Consider the following 19,087-nt stretch of genomic DNA (forward strand, 5'->3'; position numbering starts at 1 on the left):
TAATGTGTACCGGGTATTACCGTTACTGGATAATAAGCCAATGCAATGATAAAGTCTGTTTCTTCCTAAAATCAGTAAGGTATTTTTTATATACACATACAACAGTTTTTTTTTACCTATTTACAGGTGTTTGGCGGACGTCGATGGCATGTAGAACGACAACTAATGAGTACACAGGATGTGCCCGCCTCTTTCAAACGTACTGGTAGCTTCGTCACTTCAAAGATATTTAACAAAAAGTCAAATACTGGATTTTCAAATTCCAAGGTATTGTCATTGTGTCAATCTTCCTATGAAACTTTCTGTTTTCTTTCCCCTTTGATTGAGAGGAGGGAGGACACATTGTATAAGTACTGGTTCTCCTTCTTCTAGGTCTTATATTATTTTTTCCCAAGCCACACTTCTAAACAGTTAAAAGATATTTTGACAAAATTTGCAGTATACTTGCATTACTAAATTCAGCACCATTTGTTACCAGTACAGACTGGTGTATCTCTATGGTTACCAGTACAGACTGGTGTATCTCTATGGTTACCAGTACAGACTGATGTATATCTATGGTTACCAGTACAGACTGATGTATATCTATGGTTACCAGTACAGACTGATGTATCTCTATGGTTACCAGTACAGACTGATGTATATCTATGGTTACCAGTACAGACTGATGTATATCTATGGTTACCAGTACAGACCGATGTATCTCTATGGTTACCAGTACAGACCGATGTATCTCTATGGTTACCAGTACAGACTGATGTATCTCTATGGTTACCAGTACAGACTGATGTATCTCTATGGTTACCAGTACAGACTGATGTATATCTATGGTTACCAGTACAGACTGATGTATCTCTATGGTTACCAGTACAGACTGATGTATCTCTATGGTTACCGGTACAGACTGATGTATCTCTATGGTTACCAGTACAGACTGATGTATCTCTATGGTTACCAGTACAGACTGATGTATCTCTATGGTTACCAGTACAGACTGATGTATCTCTATGGTCACCAGTACTGACGTATCTTTATCAGTGCAAAGTACTTGAGAAAATGTATTTGAAAACGAAAATTTACAGATTAATCTGCTCTTCAGTCTAGATTTTTCTATATATATATATATATATATATTACATATTCTAATAATATGTTTTAATTTGAAAAGTAAATCAAATTGACATCATCTTCAGATGCAAAACATTAATATTTATTGTATCCATATACGTATCAGAGTGGTACAGATTTAGTACAGACAAGCCCAAGAAGTGTTGAGATCTGTCATAAGCTTAGAACCAGGTGATAACTTACCTGATGCAGGAATGTTGTATGGTTTTACAGAGAAGGCAGAGCTGTAGTGTTTTATTGAGGGAAGACTGGCTCAGGTGTGTGAGAATCACCAGTCTTTGCCATCAGATCAGTGCTATTTTAAAGTGATCAAAAGTTTCTGTTTGATTTTGATATTAGTTTAAAGCAGAAATGTAAGTTTGCTGTCAGCTGTTCATGGAGTTATAAAGGTAGAAAATGTAAGAAATATTCTTGGAGTTACAGAGGTAGTAAATGAATAGTTTGTCCATTTATCTCTCATGGTAAGTACATGTACATATTATATATAACTGCCAAAGACACTAAGGGTAGAGGGCACTCTAGGTTAGTTGTAGATCTACAGGTTTTATATTTACATTAAGTAGATTGGAATGCTTATTAAAACATATAATTAATGTAGTTTCCAAAGGAGATTACAGAGTTAGTTTACTGAGAGAGTATACTGCTTCCTTGTTTTGCTATTTTTTTAGGTAGAATAAAAACCAAGTTTGGTGCTCCAAGTAATACTTTTGGCATGCATCAGTCTTATTTTGAGAAATTAATTTCTTTTCTTTTGCAGGAGTCGAGTGTTCGAGGATCAGTATCTATAGCCCCCAATATGTCTTCATCAGACTTACAGAAAATGTCATCCCAAAAAGGGCACCGGACGCCAAGTCCACTTCGTAAAAACAAGTTATCAGATCTCAGCAAATCTTCAGTGCCATGTTCAAGTGATCCAAACTTACATCAGAATCAGAGCACTCAAAAGCCAAGTGGAAGTCCAAGCCTTGGTTTCAGACCTAGAAGTATGACGTTTAGTTTTACAAACCGTTATCGATCCAAGCGTCGTCGTATGTCGTTGGGTATGCGTACCAACGACAATAAAATGACACCAATTACAGATTCTTCTCAACTGACATTCCTGGATTTTGTAGATCTGTTTAAATCCTTTAGTCTACGATGTAGACGAGATCTCAAGGACTTGTATGAACAGCTGGCATTGACAATGAAACCAACGCCAGGTAAAGACATTCCGACAGCCCTCAGGACACATGCGTATAATTCCGCCAGTAATGACACATGTAAGTTATTCCTGTCCTCTGTCTGGATCAATTTATCACTGAATTATCATCTGTTTATATTTACACCCAGCTTGATCATAGTGAAACAATCCCTCCACCATTTCTGGTCAATGTAATTTATCAATAAAAAGTTTGTTCTTGTGGATAAATTTTTCCTCTAATATGAATGAAACTAAGTGTAAAAAAAACAAAAGTATTACAAGCAAAAACTTTGTTGATCCAAGGTCATGGTTGCTGTTACTATATATAGACTTCCATTAAAAATGTGTTTAAAGAGTAGATATCTTCCTTTAAATACAAAAAATATTTTCATATACAGACAAACCCTGTTAATTTTTTCTCCCTATAATATGGCTCAAGTTCATGAAAATTCATGAGAAACTAAGTTAGTTGTGCAGTTAATTTATTTGTCTCAGAATTTTTAAGAAGTTTCACAAATAATGGTATCATTTAAATGGAAAATGAGAAGCTTACATTTAACAATCCTGGAGTTATACGTATATGACCTGGGAGTTTCATCAGTAAGAGGTCGAGGCCAGATTGAACAGTTTTAGATGTTAAATTTAATTATCCTACAGTTATAACTATATGACCTGGGAGTTTCATCAGTAAGAGTTAGAGGCCAGATTGAACAGTTTTGGATGTTACATTTCAGGCATAATTACTAGAAACAATGCCTTAGACCTTACAAAAGACAGCCAGCAGCGACGTAAGATCTGTGACGCCATCGCAGTGGCAAGTATCGTGGCTAACTGTGCCGGAGTGGATACCTCACAGAACAGGTGTATCGGTCTGAAGGAGTTCCGCGAATTTCTGGGAGACCACCAGGAGGAATATCTAGATGATGAGGAAATCATAGAGCTCATACAGGTATAGTTAATTTATATATTGTTAGACTCATTTTTAGCCCACCATCATCAATCCATCCGTCCGTCTGTCCCTCAGTCCCTTCGTTAGACCCTCCATAAACAATTCTTCTTATCGCTGTTTCTCAGAAAGTACTAAGGGGGTCTTTCTCAAATTTCATGTGTTAGTTTTCCTTGGTCCCTAGTTGTGCATATTGCATTTTGAAACAGATCGAAAAACAACATGGCCGACACGTGGCCATCTTGGATTTTGATAATTGAAGTTTGTTGTAGCTATTTCTCAGAAAGGGTTGAAGAAATCTTTCTCATATTTCATATGTAAGTTTTCGTTGGTACCTAGTTGTACATATTTAATATTTTGGAACTGATTGGAAAAAAAAAATGCTGACAGGCAGCCATCTAGGATTTTGACAATTGCAGGTTGTTCCTGCTATACCATGTCATATAAAGTTATTAAATGTTTTGAAAGAAGAGTGAAAGAAGGGAAAAGAAGAGAAAAAGATCAGGTTTTCATTTGACTGATATGGATCATTCAATGATGGGCTCTATATATAAGATCCCTCTGAGATCTCCTGTAATTATTGATTAAAAGACTTGACTAAACCTTGCTGGCTGATGATTCTTTTGACGTTATTTGCCTCATATTGATTGGATGTTGAGACTTGTTACTCAGATTTTTGTTTGGTTACTTTTTCAGCGCCACGAGCCAGACAAATTTCTTAGGGAAACCTGTTGCCTGTCATTTGAAGGATTTGCCCGATACCTTATGGATAAGGATAATTATGCTTACCTTCACGAAAAAACCAAACACAATGATGAGGTAGAAAATTAAAGCATTTATTACTCTTTGTTATCTATCCTCTTCGGGTCAGTGAATTTAATGAACAAAAATCCAAATAAATATATACCGAACTTTTCAATATTTGTTAATTTTAATTATTTTACTTTCTATGCCTCTTCCTTTGCATTCATCTATGTTCAGTCTATCATTGCTGCAAATGTGATACAATGTACTTATTAATGATTTTTATTGACTTCATTTTGAAATATACTATTTCCTCGTCGGAATGTGAAGTCAAACTTGTTCCATGCTAAGCTTGTTCAGATATTCCTGATGGTGCCATAGTCATTTTCCTATTTTAAGAGGTGACATTATCCAGGTTGTACCTACACTTGTATGGTGGGTATTGTTGATAGGGCAGAAGATGCTAACCCTTATGGAGCATCTTGTTTTTAAAAATTGTCCTGTTTTTCTTCAAAAGTCTACTTGCAAATATATATTTTCATTAATTTTTGCCCTGGCTTATCAATATTACATAAAGCTAGAATTACAGTTGATTTTTTTATCATATCTGTATTCTCTGTTGTTTTTCCTGCGTAACTTTGTATATAATCTGATCACTACAGGACATGGACCATCCTCTGTCTCACTACTATATAGCATCCTCACACAACACGTACCTCACTGGCCACCAGCTGACAGGGGAGTCCTCAGTTGATCTCTACAGCCAGGTAATTATACATGTACAGGTATACCTTGTTTGTTTATATTTATGCCTATATATATATATTATTTTGTAATAAAACTAATTACATAAGATTTTGTATTGTTCATTTACATATGTTGTGTTGTTGCCAGGTGTTGTTGTGTTGTTGTCAGGTGTTGTTTTGTTTTCACTTGTTAGTTAATTTTGTTGTAAATGTATATTTTGTTTTCATGTGTTGTTGATGGGTTGTGTTTGCTTGTGTTGTTTTCAGAGTGGTTGATGGACTGTGTTGTTTTTTCAAGTGTTGTTGATTGTGTTGTTTATGTAATTTTGTTGCCAAGTGGTGTTGGGATGTGTGTCTATATCTGTTGTTCTCTTTAGGTTTTGTTGATTGGCTGTGTTGCTTATATGTTTTGTTTTCAGGTGTTGTTGATGGGTGTGTTGTTTGTGGGTTTTTCCCATATGTTATGTGTTGTTTATGTCATCTTGTTGCCCTGCATATCAATTTGTTTTCCATAGGTTTCTGTGTTGCTTATATGTTTTGTTTTCAGGTGTTGTTGATGGGTTGTGTTGTTTGTTTGTGTTGTTATCAGGTGTTGGTTATTTATGGGTGTTGTTTTTTCAGACTTTTAGTTTTTAATAAAGCAGAAGCTAATTTACAGAATTTTCATGCTTTAAACAGCAAAGATAAATTAATATTTCTTATGAAAGAAGATAATTTGCAAAAAGATGTCGCCAGGTTATTGTTTGATATGTACCAAAGAAGACAAAACTTTTTATCAATAAGTCTTAGTATTAATTGACACTCAAGATTTTACTGCAGTAGTGTCTCATAAGCCAAATATGGCTGGGTGTTGATGCATTTTAACGTTTTTAATGAAATTATGCTTGTATTTTATGTATATTTTATGTATCAATACGTGACACTTTAATAAACATATCTGAATCTGAATCTGTTTTTTCAGGAGTGGTTGATGGACTAGCTGTGTTGTTTTTTTCAAGTGTTGTTGATTTTGTTGTTTTTGTTATTTTGTTGTATGGTGTTGTTGATGAGGGCTGTGTTGTTTATATCAGAAGTTGTTGATGGGCATTGTTGTTTACATATATAATGTGTCGTTTTGTTTTCAGGTGTTGTTGATGGGCGGCCGTTGTGTAGAGTTAGACTGTTGGGATGGAGATGATGGTATGCCAATTATTTACCATGGCCACACTCTCACAACCAAAATATCTTTCAAGGTGAGTGAGGATCATAAACTCAGTAATTAAGTGGGGAATGGAGGTGAACTGGGATTGAATCATCTGTAATTTGTCACTCTGTCAGTTTGAACATGTCTGGACAACTCTGAATCTTATCGGCTGTTTTTTCTATTAAGAAGTGCATATTGTATTGATTTTTTGTCCTGAGTAGTTTTGGCAGATTTATGCATATTTATTGAAAATTTAGATCAGTTTTTATGAACACAATTGATTTTATAGCACTGTGTCCTTAACAGGGATCATCAGGTGTTAAATGATAACCCTTAATTACTTTGTTGTTTGTTGATGTCATTGATTCTACATACTGTAAACAGGAAAGTTTATAGTTAATTAAATCAATGCTCTTTGTGATTTTTATGATTGTACTCACTACAGGCCATCCTATAAATGACCAAAGCTGTCCTTAGGATGTTATACAATACACGGGGAGGTCATCCTTAAATGACCAAAGCTATTTATAGGATGTTATGCAATACCCAGGGGAGGTCATCCTTAAATGACCGTAGCTATTTATAGGATGTTATACAATACCCAGGGGAGGCCGTCCTTAAATGACCGTAGCTATTTATAGGACGTTATACAATACACGGGGGAGGTCATCCTTAAATGACCATAGCTATTTATAGGATGTTATGCAATACCCAGGGGAGGCCGTCCTAAATGACCGTAGCTATTTATAGGATGAATACACAGGTGAGGCCATCCTTAAATAACTATAGCTATTTATAGGACATTATACAATACACAGGTGAGGCCATCCTTAAATAACTATAGCTATTTATAGGACATTATACAATACACAGGGGAGGCCATCCTAAATGACCGTAGCTGTTTAATAGGACATTATACTATACCCAGGGGTGCCATCCTTAAATGACCATAGCTGTTTAATAGGACATTATACTATACCCAGGGGGGCCATCCTTAAATGACCATAGCTGTTTAATAGGACATTATACTATACCCAGGGGTGCCATCCTTAAATGATATTCAGGGGAGGCTGTTCTTAAATGAACACAGCTGTTTATAGGATAAACACAATACAAAACCATTTATTGCAGTTTCTTTATATTTATAACAAGTATTTTGGATGTGCAATGTATTTTACATAACTATGTTGGAAGATAATGGACAGTGTGATTTTGTTGCTAGGCTGTTGTGGAGGCCATCAACAAGAGTGCCTTTGTGATGTCACCCTACCCAGTGATCATGTCCATAGAGAACCATTGTTCTATCCTCCAGCAGCAGAAGATGTCTCTGATTTTCCAGGTGAGACCTTCTCAGAAAAATCGATGAGTTTATGTTTCTGGGTGTTAAGGTCAAGGTCACTGAATAGAATAATAGGATTCCTCTCCATCTGTCAGATTCCCACCTGAGTTAATTGTGAAAGCAACTCTCTCCATTAAGTTTCTCACTATAATGATTACACCTTTTTTTCAGATGTTCTTTCTGCCCAATTAAAGGGAGTTATGCCCCTTTACATTTGTAAAATCAACACCTTTCACAGATTTACCTGGATTCACTTCAGATTTTGTAGACAGTACCAGAAGGATACTTTTCTAAAGCACATTTTTCAAATTCATAGGATATGCAATTCAAATGTAGGATGGTATAGCTTTTAACTGACAATTCCCATGGAAACAATGATTGCTAATCAAAATATTTTCAAACTTTGGTTTAATGTCCTACAGAGTGTGTTTGGAGAAAAACTGGTGACCACATTCCTTTTTGAGTCGGACTTCTGTGAAGATCCTCAGTTACCATCACCATGCCAGCTCAAATTTAAAATCCTCGTAAAGTACAAGAAGATACGTCACCAGGAAAGCTACACCCTGAAAAAGGTAACTAGGGTAAAATTATAATCTATCAACTTGCATACAGTTGTGTTCCTTTTTTAGTTATTAAAAAGGAGTAAATAAAAAACTGCTAAACGGAAAAAAATTTACCTTTATTTACAATACCCAGGGGAGGTCATCCTTAAATGACTGTAGCTATTTATAGGACATTATACAATACCCAGGGGAGGCCATCCTTAAATGATCATAGCTGTTTAGAGCACATTATAATAAATTGCTGGTTTATGGTTGGTTGTCATGTAAATGATAATAATTTCTATTGTTTCTGTGTCAATAGGTACCCTCCTGTCCCAGAACAAACAGCATGGTCTCAACTGAGAGCACATCTATCTCTATCAATGACTTTGATGATGATGACGATGATGATGAAGATGAAGATGAGATAGGTGATGGTGAGTTACAGACGAGAATGTACATTTATATATAGAGCAGTAGAGCATTCACTCAGGATTACACGTTTATCAACATATTCCAAAATAAAACAGAAATGTGTGTTCTGATTTTAATAGGTCATCTGACCCAAAGGGTCAGGATGACCTATAGTCATCGTGTTTCGTCCGTCGTCGTCCGCCGTGCGCCGTCCGCCGTCCGCCGTGCGCCGTCCGTAAACTTTTTCTTTCAAAACGCTACTCCTCCTTAACGCTTGAGTGGATTACTTCCAAATTTGGTTTGAAGCATCATTGGGGGAGGGCAATCATATTTTATATAAATGAGGCTGGTCTGACCCCTGGGGCCAGAAGGGCGGGGCGCCAAAAAGGGAACTTAGGTGAATATTGCTATAAAATCCTACTCCTCCTTTACCCTTGGGCGGATTACAACTAAATTTGGTGTGAAACATCATTGGGGGAGGGCGGTCATATTTTATATAAATGAAGTTGGTGTGACCCCTGGGGCCTGAGGGGCGGGGCCCCAAAAGGGGAACTTTGATGAAATTTTGCTATAAAATCCTACTCCTCCTTAACCCTTTGGTGGATTTCAACCAGATATTGTGTGAAACATCATTTGGGGAGGGTGATCATATTTTATATAAATGAGGCTGATGTGACCCCTAGGGCCTGAGGGGCGGGGCCCCAAATGGGGAACTTTGATGAAATTTTGCTTTAAAATCCTACTCCTCCTTAACCCTTTAGTGGATTTCAACCAGATATGTTGTGAAACATCATTTGGGGAGGGCGGTCATATATTTTATATAAATGAGGCTAGTGTGACCTCTGGGGCCAGAGGTGCGGGCCCCAAAAGGGCAACTTTGATTAAATTTTGCTTTAAAATACTACTCCTCCAAAACCCAAAAGTAGATTATATAGATGAGGCCCCTCTGACCCCTGGGGCCAGAGGGGCCGGGCCCCAAATAGGGAACTTTGGTGGATATTTGCTATAAAATCCTACTCCTCCTTTACCCTTTGGTGGATTACAACTAAATTTGGTGTGAAACATTATTGGGGGAGGGTGGTCATATTTTATATAAATGAGGCTGGTGTGAGCCCTGGGGCCAGAGTGACGGGCCCAAAAAAGGGAACTTTGATGAAATTTTGCTATAAAATCCTACTCGTCCTTAACCCTTTGGTGGATTTCAACCAGATATTGTGTGAAACATCATTGGGGGAGGGTGGTCATATTTTATATAAATGAGGCTGGTGTGGCCCCTGGGGCCAGAGGGGCGGGCCCCAAAAGGGGAACTTTGATGAAATTTTGCTTTAAAATACTACTCCTCCTAACCCCCATAGTGAATTATTACCAAATTTGGTGTGAAACATCATTGGAGGAGGACAATCATATTTTATATAAATGAGGCTGGTTTGACCCCTAGGGCCAGAGGGGCGGGGCCCCAAAAGGTGAACTTTGGTGAATTTTTGCTATAAATCCTACTTCTCTCTAACCCTTGGGTGGATTAATACGAAATATGGTGTAAAACATCCTTTGGGAAGGGTGGTCATATTTTATATAAACGAGGCTAGTGTGACCCCTGGGGCCTGAGGGGCAGGGCCCCAAAAGGGTGGTGAATATTTGCTGTTAAATCCTAATCCTCCCTAACCTTTTGGTGGATTACAACCTAATTTGATGTGAAACATAAGATGACGGCAATCATATTTTTTAATGAGACAGGTTTGACCCCTGGGGAAAAAAAGATGGGGCAAAAGGAGCGCTTAGGTTAAACATTTCTTAAAAATGCAATTCCTCCTTAATGCCTTAATTGATTACAACCATATTTAGTATGAAACATCATTGGGGAAAGGCAATCCTAATTGATATAAATGAGTCTTTTCTGACCCATTGGGACAGAGGGGCATGCCCCAAAAATGGGAACTTGGCTAAAATTTTGCTTTATGATGCTGCTCTTCCTGGACAAGCTAAATGGATAAAAACCAAATTTGATCCAAAACATAACTGGCTGCGATAAATAATTTATGGTACATTTAATAATGCTGGATTGAGGGGTGTGTCCCTGCTGTAAGTGTAAGTGTTTGTCAGATGACCGTTAAGGCCCATGGGCCTCTTGTTATTTTTACAGTTTAACTTTTTCCAAAACAAAACATATCTTCTGATAATATATATTTTGTTTTACAGTGAAAGAACTAAGGACATCTGTCGACAGTCAAGATAGTCAGACTGGAGAACAGGATGACAAGGGACGTAGCTCTGGGTCACGAGCTCGAACAGATTCCTTCCTGGACTACCAGTCAAGGTAAAGACAACATCTGACAACAGAATACTCCCGTCATCTGTCACATTTAATCCTGTATTAAGCTGTCTATCCAACAAACTCCACCCCTCAGAACCTGTGGTCCAACTGTTCATGTCCCCCAGATTATGGTGTCAGTCTGTCCATCCAACAAACTCCATCCCTCAGAACCTGTGGTCCAACTGTTCATGTCCCCCAGATTAAGGTGTTAGTCTGTCTATCCAACAAGCTCCATCCCTCAGAACCTGTGGTCCAACTGTTCATGTCCCCAGATTATGGTGTCAGTCTGTCCATCCAACAAACTCCATCCTCCAGATCCAGTGTGTCCATCCATAAATCTATCCATCTTTCCCCATCCCCCCGAATCAGGGCATCCTTCGATAGAACTATAGTACAATAAATATGTATCACATTGTCCATTATAGCCTAAATCAGTTTGTCTGTCCCTTCATCTCTATGTATAATGATTCTCTGTCAATTATAGCCTAGATCAGTTTGTCTGTCCCTTCATCTCTATGTATAATGATTCTCTGTCAATTATAGCCTAGATCAGTTTGTCTGTCCCTTCATCTCTATGTATAATGATTCTCTGTCATATGATGATTCTCTGTCAATTATAGCCTAGATCAGTTGGTCTGTCCCTTCATCTCTATGTATAATGATTCTCTGTCAATTATAGCCTAGATCAGTTAGTCTGTCCCTTTATATCTATGTATAATGATTCTCTGTCAATTATAGCCTAGATCAGTTAGTCTGTCCCTTCATCTCTATGTATAATGATTCTCTGTCAATTATAGCCTAGATCAGTTCGTCTGTCCCTTTATATCTATGTATAATGATTCTCTGTCAATTATAGCCTAGATCAGTTCGTCTGTCCCTTCATCTCTATGTATAATGATTCTCTGTCAATTATAGCCTAGATCAGTTCGTCTGTCCCTTCATCTCTATGTATAATGATTCTCTGTCAATTATAGCCTAAATCAGTTCGTCTGTCCCTTCATCTCTATGTATAATGATTCTCTGTCATATAATGATTCTCTGTCAATTATAGCCTAAATCAGTTTGTCTGTCCCTTCATCTCTATGTATAATGATTCTCTGTCAATTATAGCCTAAATCAGTTTGTCTGTCCCTTCATCTCTATGTATAATGATTCTCTGTCATATAATGATTCTCTGTCAATTATAGCCTAAATCAGTTTGTCTGTCCCTTCATCTCTATCTATAATGATTCTCTGTCAATTATAGCCTAGATCGTTAGTGTCCCTTCATCTCTATGTATAATGATTCTCTGTCAATTATAGCCTAGATCAGTTCGTCTGTCCCTTCATTTCTATGTATAATGATTCTCTGTCAATTATAGCCTAGATCAGTTCGTCTGTCCCTTCATCTCTATCTATAATGATTCTCTGTCAATTATAGCCTAAATCAGTTAGTCTGTCCCTTCATCTCTATGTATAATGATTCTCTGTCAATTATAGCCTAGATCAGTTCGTCTGTCCCTTCATCTCTATGTATAATGATTCTCTGTCAATTATAACCTAGATCAGTTCGTCTGTCCCTTCATCTCTATGTATAATGATTCTCTGTCAATTATAGCCTAGATCAGTTAGTCTGTCCCTTCATCTCTATGTATAATGATTCTCTATTGTTATTCTTGGTGAGATCAAGGGTGATACGTTATAAATTAACACATCAAAAAGTGTTCAATTTAATATTTTCAATCAGACCATCCTCTGGATCATTTGGAGAGAAGACTCGTCCAAAGAGCCATCCGGACCTTGACTGGCAGTTTGAGGATGATATCCAGGAAATGAAGACGCCCCCAAAAACTAAACAGAAAAAGGCAAGCCAGATAGCCAAAGAGTTGTCTGATCTTGTTATCTATCTACAAGCCATCAAGTTCAGGGGTAAGTCATACAGGAGTTATATTTACTTGTTCTATATCTCCTTTAGCCATCAAACTCAGGGAGGATTAATTTGAAATATATCTATACGCTGGCAGTAGTTATACTCAACTGTCTAAGATTGTTTGATCAAGAAATGGATCCTATGATGTATTTACAAATAGGTTGACTATTGAATGTCTTTTAAGTTTGTTCAACATTCAATTACATTTCCTATTTAACAATTGTGGAACACTATTATTATTCTATGATGTTTTTACAACAAGATTCATTCCTGATTTTTATGTTTTCCTGGTGAAGGATTAACTGTCAGCCCAAACACCTCCATGAGGAAGAAACCAGCTGGCAAGAAAGTCCTTTTAGGAAGCAATCCTGGAACCCCACCTCTTGTCTCTGGTCAGTTATCTATAGTCAAGTGTTAATATAGATACAGAGCTTACTGATAAAGGGAGATAATCCTGTCAAACTTACTGATACAGGGAGATAATCCTGTCAAACTTACTGATACAGGGAGATAATCCTGTCAAACTTACTGATAAAGGGAGATAATCCTGTCAAACTTACTGATAAAGGGAGATAATCCTGTCAAACTTACTGATACAGGGAGATAATCCTGTCAAACTTACTGATACAGGGAGATAATCCTGTCAAACTTACTGATACAGGGAGATAGTCCTGTCAAACTTATTGATACAGGGAGATAATCCTGTCAAACTTACTGATACAGGGAGATAATCCTGTCAAACTTACTGATACAGGGAGATAGTCCTGTCAAACTTACTGATACAGGGAGATAATCCTGTCAAACTTACTGATACAGGGAGATAGTCCTGTCAAACTAACTGATACAGGGAGATAGTCCTGTCAAACTTACTGATACAGGGAGATAATCCTGTCAAACTTACTGGCACAGGGAGATAATCCTGTCAAACTTACTGATACAGGGAGATAGTCCTGTCAAACTTATTGATACAGGGAGATAATCCTGTCAAACTTACTGATACAGGGAGATATTCCTGTCAAACTTACTGATACAGGGAGATAATCCTGTCAGACTTACTGATACAGGGAGATAATCCTGTCAGACTTACTTATACAGGGAGATAATCCTGTCAAACTTACTGATACAGGGAGATAATCCTGTCAAACTTACTGATACAGGGAGATAGTCCTTTAAAACTTATTGATACAGGGAGATAATCCTGTCAAACTTACTGATACAGGGAGATAATCCTGTCAAACTTACTGATACAGGGAAATAGTCCTGTCAAACTAACTGATACAGGGAGATAGTCCTGTCAAACTTACTGATACAGGGAGATAATCCTGTCAAACTTACTGACACAGGGAGATAATCCTGTCAAACTTACTGATACAGGGAGATAGTCCTGTCAAACTTATTGATACAGGGAGATAATCCTGTCAAACTTACTGATACAGGGAGATATTCCTGTCAAACTTACTGATACAGGGAGATAATCCTGTCAGACTTACTGATACAGGGAGATAATCCTGTCAGACTTACTTATACAGGGAGATAACCCTGTCAAACTTACTGATACAGGGAGATAATCCTGTCAAACTTACTGATACAGGGAGATATTCCTGTCAAACTTACTGATACAGGGAGATAGTCCTGTCAAACTTACTGATACAGGGAGATAATCCTGTCAAACTTACTGATACAGGGAGATAATTCTGTCAAACTTACTGATACAGGGAGATAATCCTGTCAAACTTAGTGATACAGGGAGATAATCCTTTCAAATTTACTGATACAGGGAGATAATCCTGTCAAACTTACTGATACAGGGAGATAGTCCTGTCAAACTAACTGATACAGGGAGATAGTCCTGTCAAACTTACTGATACAGGGAGATAATCCTGTCAAACTTACTGATACAGGGAGATAATCCTGTCAAACTAACTGATACAGGGAGATAGTCCTGTCAAACTTACTGATACAGGGAGATAATCCTGTCAAACTTACTGACACAGGGAGATAATCCTGTCAGACTTACTGACACAGGGAGATAATCCTGTCAGACTTACTGATACAGGGAGATAATCCTGTCAGACTTACTGATACATGGAGATAATCCTGTCAGACTTACTTATACAGGGATATAATCCTGTCAAACTTACTGATACAGGGAGATAATCCTGTCAAACTTACTGATACAGGGGGATATTCCTGTCAAACTTACTGATACAGGGAGATAGTCCTGTCAAACTTACTGATACAGGGAGATAATCCTGTCAAACTTACTGATACAGGGAGATAATCCTGTCAAACTAATTGATACAGGGAGATAATCCTTTCAAATTTACTGATACAGGGAGATAATCCTGTCAAACTTACTGATACAGGGAGATAGTCCTGTCAAACTTACTGATACAGGGAGATAATCCTGTCAAACTTAGTGATACAGGGAGATAATCCTGTCAAATTTACTGATACAGGGGAGATAATCCTGTCAAATTTACTGATACAGGGAGATAATCCTGTTGACATTTTATTGTGCTACAATATGTAATAATGACATTATGACATAGATAATTGATGACAATTCAAGAACTGCTATAATAGCAGATATTTATTTCTAACTTTTTTTTTGAAGTTATGTTTTTTGTTTTACACAGATAAACAAGACATGAACATTTTCTCTGGCTATTCTCGTCAGCGTCGTCCAGACAGCACTCCGCCATGTTACCTTGTGTCCTCTTTAAATGAAAGCAAGGCAAAACAACACTGTAGAAGGAACCCCATCGGTGTCATTAAATATCCTTTACAGATATACCACATACTTACCCTGTTATCAGGATCATGACATCCATTATATAACTTGTGTTAGTCCCTAGGGTCTATAGGTTTCCTCTCCGTCCATCTTTTACGTATGTATGTAATGCCAAAGTTTGTAATGCCAAAGTTTGTAATGCCAAAGTTTGTCAGTGCTCTAACGACTTCATTCCTTGAGGGATTTTGATCAAACTTCACACAGTGATATCGGACCATAATACTTCGGACAAGTTCAAGATTCAGGGTATTTAGTCACGGTCAAGGTCACTGTTACTATTTTTAGCAGGGGCCAGAATGGAATGGCATGTGATATAGTTGTTAGGTTCGAATTGTTACATCATAACTTTACATCGCATTGTGACATCACTAAATATTATATATATTAGAATATCACTATTTTAGATTTCTTATATATCAAAAAATATTGTAGTGACATGATGAACAGAATCCTCCATTTTGTATAAAGTTAACTTTTTTTTTATAAGAAGACTTTCTAGATTTCCTTTCCTTAACTGTTCCTACTCATACAGAGAAACAGCTGATGAGAACTTACCCTGCTGGCATGAGAATTGATTCGTCCAATTTCAATCCAGTCATTTTCTGGGCCTTTGGAATTCAGATGGTTGCCCTTAACTACCAGACAGAGGGTAAGTTACTCCCACTGCCATCCACATTGTCTTTATTGTTTCATATGAAGAACCATGAAAGTCATGATATGTGGTTTTCTTTTTACTTCAGTACTATTATTGTTTTATCCTGAAGAATAAGAAATATTGTGCCTTTCTAAACAGAGATAGCTCATTCCTCTTATATATCAATAGAATCTAACGTGGGTCTGTTCCTTGGACAGGGATATCTCAACCCGAGTGTAAGAGTTTGCCAAGTTTTTGCAATGGGCCTTGGAATGTGCGTCCAAATTAATGACATCATCATTTACGACATGGTTACTCAACATAAAAGGATGACATTACGTTACGTTATTGTGAGCCGCATCATATAGCGCATACCAGCTGTCTTAACCCCCCACCCCCCCGTGTGATCGATTTACGAATAACTCTGTGAAGTATGTGAGATAATATTTAGCAGTTGAAACATGCTGACAAGACCAACAGTCCACAGTGAAGAAGAACTTGGATGTTTAGAATCCCCTAACTTAACTATCTTGGATGTTGAGAATCCTCTTACTTATGTTGAGAATCACCTAATTCTCCCCTAACTTACCTTTGACCTTGAATTATTTTCTTTAAGGTACTATAATAAATTACAGCACAGGTTTTACTTAGATTTTGGATAAATCTGATATTACACATAACATTGATGCTGTATTTTTCAGACACAGCGATGATACTCAACACGGCCATGTTCGAGCAGAATGGACAGAGTGGATATGTCCTGAAGCCTGCCACTATGTGGGATAAAAGTCACATGATGTACAACCACTTCAACCCTTGGGACAAGACTTTTGATGGTCTTCACGCTACTGTTCTTACCATTCATGTAAGTACTCAACACTCAGCCCTTGGGACAATCAGTGTTTTTTTTAAGAGACAGCGATAGGTCTTACCTAAAGTCTGGAGTAATACTACGTGTATTCTCCACCAGCTTTTATGATTTTTTTCTAGGAGATATGCCCCTTTTGCGATATCGGTATAAAAAGCTAGAGTTTCAATAAGTTGGCAATTCTTTGAATGACATAACTAAGAATTTAGAATTATTGTGTATCCTCAGGTTTTCTGTGAATGTTACTGTTGTTTTAACCACAGGTGATATCTGGTCAGTACGTCAGTAATAATCATACGGCAAGTACATACATAGAGGTGGAACTGCTTGGAATACCAGTCGACTGTGCCAAACACAAAACAAAGGTTGTACCGCGCAACGCACTCAACCCCATCTGGAACGACTACTTCACATTCCACGTAAGGACTAAAGTGTGATTTCAGTAGGATCAGTCTGGATAAGCATAGGGAGAGCAATAGAAAGTAGAATTAATGGAAACTAATGTCAAACCTTAAACATGGAAAGAAATTACTGGAAAATAGAGGATGTAAAGGTTGTTAGCTGTGTCAAAATTGTTTTGGTTTTTAAAGAAAAATAAAGGGCAGAAAGAGACTATATGTCAAAATTGTTTTGGTGTTTAAAGAAAAATCATGGGCAGAAAGAGACTGTATGTCAAAATTGTTTTGGTTTTTAAAGAAAAATCAAGGGCAGAAAGGGACTCTATGTCAAAATTGTTTGCTTTTTAAAGAAAAATCAAGGGCAGAAAGGGACTATATGTCAAAATTGTTTTGGTTTTTAAAGAAAAATCAAGGGCAGAAAGAGACTGTATGTCAAAATTGTTTTGCTTTTTAAAGAAAAATCTTGGGCAAAAAGAGACTGTGTGTCAAAATTGTTTGCTTTTTAAAGAAAAATCAAGGGCAGAAAGGGACTGTAACATACATTTTATGTTACCTAGGTGATGTTTGCAGACCTTGCCTTTTTAAGATTCGTCGTTGTGGATGCCAACACAAGCCATATGGTCTCGCAGCGTATCATTCCACTCAAGTGCCTTCGTGCAGGTACTGAAACCTGCCAGATTTCAGTTGATAAAGAAAGTTATAAACAACTCTTTTCAGAAAATATTTGTTATGTTTTTATTATCAGAGCATCCTAGGGAATCGTAAGTGATACACACTGTTTGGAGTGTTGGTGACTTTGTTTATAGATAATAATCATATATCTAAGTTTTCGGAGAAATTACAAAAAAATATTTAAAAAAACACAAGTTTCAATGCTGAACAGTCCAAATTATTTTTAAAATAAAAAAAATTATAAATTGGTATTTTGAATTAAATGTGCCAATAGTGTTTTTATTAAATACAAAGTTTACGATTACGGATATTTATTTTACGTTAAGGATACCGCCATGTTCGGTTGCGAAGTCCAACCAATCAGCCATTAGAGCTAGCCACAGTGTTTATAAACTCTAAACATGAGGAAGAGTCACTGTTAGCCTGCTCCTCCCACGATATAAATGGCCACGACAGTGCCTCAGCCAAGCGCCGCCTAGTGTTCGCCAAGGTCAAGGACATGAATGAAAAGGACACCAAAGAAGTATGTTGTAAATTGCTAAACTATGTTAAGTTTGCCGACAACAGATTTGTTTAAAAATGGTGATAACTTTACGGTTGTAATAGTGAAACCCTAAGGAATTTGATTTTTACATATTTATAGAAATATAGGAAAACTGAAGATAAAAAAACAATCTAAATATTATTGCTGATGAAAATGAAATTACATGGCATTGTAATGAAGAAAATATATGGTTATGGACAAAATAAAACTACTATATTTTGTTGTATTTTCAGACTTTTTACGACTTTTGGTTTCTATACTAATTTTTTCTGATTTAGCTGAGTCCCACAGGAGCCAGAGTGAAGCGTAGAATGTTCTTCATCAGTGTATTTGGAGTCAACGCTCCTGATAAATATGTCATACTCAAAGTTACACAGGACACGACGGTCTATGAAACCATAGCTCAGGTAAGGGGAGGCAACTCTAACATAAATGTAACGATGAAATACATTTGAATAAAAAAAAACACCATGAAACAGATGTCAATTAATTAAACTGATAACTAACATTGATGTGATAAATCAAAGTATATTCTAAAATACTAATGTCATAAATCAAAACTTGATAAGTTTTGTAGTGAAAATCTATACATTCCAAACATGTTAATTATGTACCAGTGGATATATTGAGGCACTGACACCATGCTGCTTCATTAGTCATGGTCAGGTGAGTGTTTTAACACAGGTGTTCAATGTTATGTATCTGGAATGAAACATGAACATCCCTTGTACTATG

The 19,087-nt window shown here is 37.0% G+C and overlaps 1 protein-coding gene across 1 annotated transcript in view; it reads left to right on the forward strand.

Annotated features, from left to right (window-relative positions):
• LOC117339028 overlaps positions 1 to 19,087 on the forward strand; it is a 146,809-nt gene that overhangs the window by 123,790 nt on the left and 3,932 nt on the right. The window contains 19 exon segments of the mRNA XM_033900392.1: positions 127 to 267; positions 1,886 to 2,387; positions 3,043 to 3,257; positions 3,951 to 4,073; positions 4,661 to 4,765; positions 5,869 to 5,976; positions 7,150 to 7,266; positions 7,689 to 7,838; positions 8,131 to 8,245; positions 10,419 to 10,536; positions 12,260 to 12,441; positions 12,739 to 12,834; positions 15,082 to 15,220; positions 15,761 to 15,885; positions 16,572 to 16,735; positions 17,002 to 17,157; positions 17,694 to 17,796; positions 18,135 to 18,331; positions 18,631 to 18,759. Coding sequence (XP_033756283.1) covers positions 127 to 267; positions 1,886 to 2,387; positions 3,043 to 3,257; positions 3,951 to 4,073; positions 4,661 to 4,765; positions 5,869 to 5,976; positions 7,150 to 7,266; positions 7,689 to 7,838; positions 8,131 to 8,245; positions 10,419 to 10,536; positions 12,260 to 12,441; positions 12,739 to 12,834; positions 15,082 to 15,220; positions 15,761 to 15,885; positions 16,572 to 16,735; positions 17,002 to 17,157; positions 17,694 to 17,796; positions 18,135 to 18,331; positions 18,631 to 18,759 — 2,985 coding nt within the window.

Source organism: Pecten maximus, chromosome 12, assembly GCF_902652985.1.
Source record: "Pecten maximus chromosome 12, xPecMax1.1, whole genome shotgun sequence".
In the NCBI taxonomy this organism is placed as follows: domain Eukaryota; kingdom Metazoa; phylum Mollusca; class Bivalvia; order Pectinida; family Pectinidae; genus Pecten; species Pecten maximus.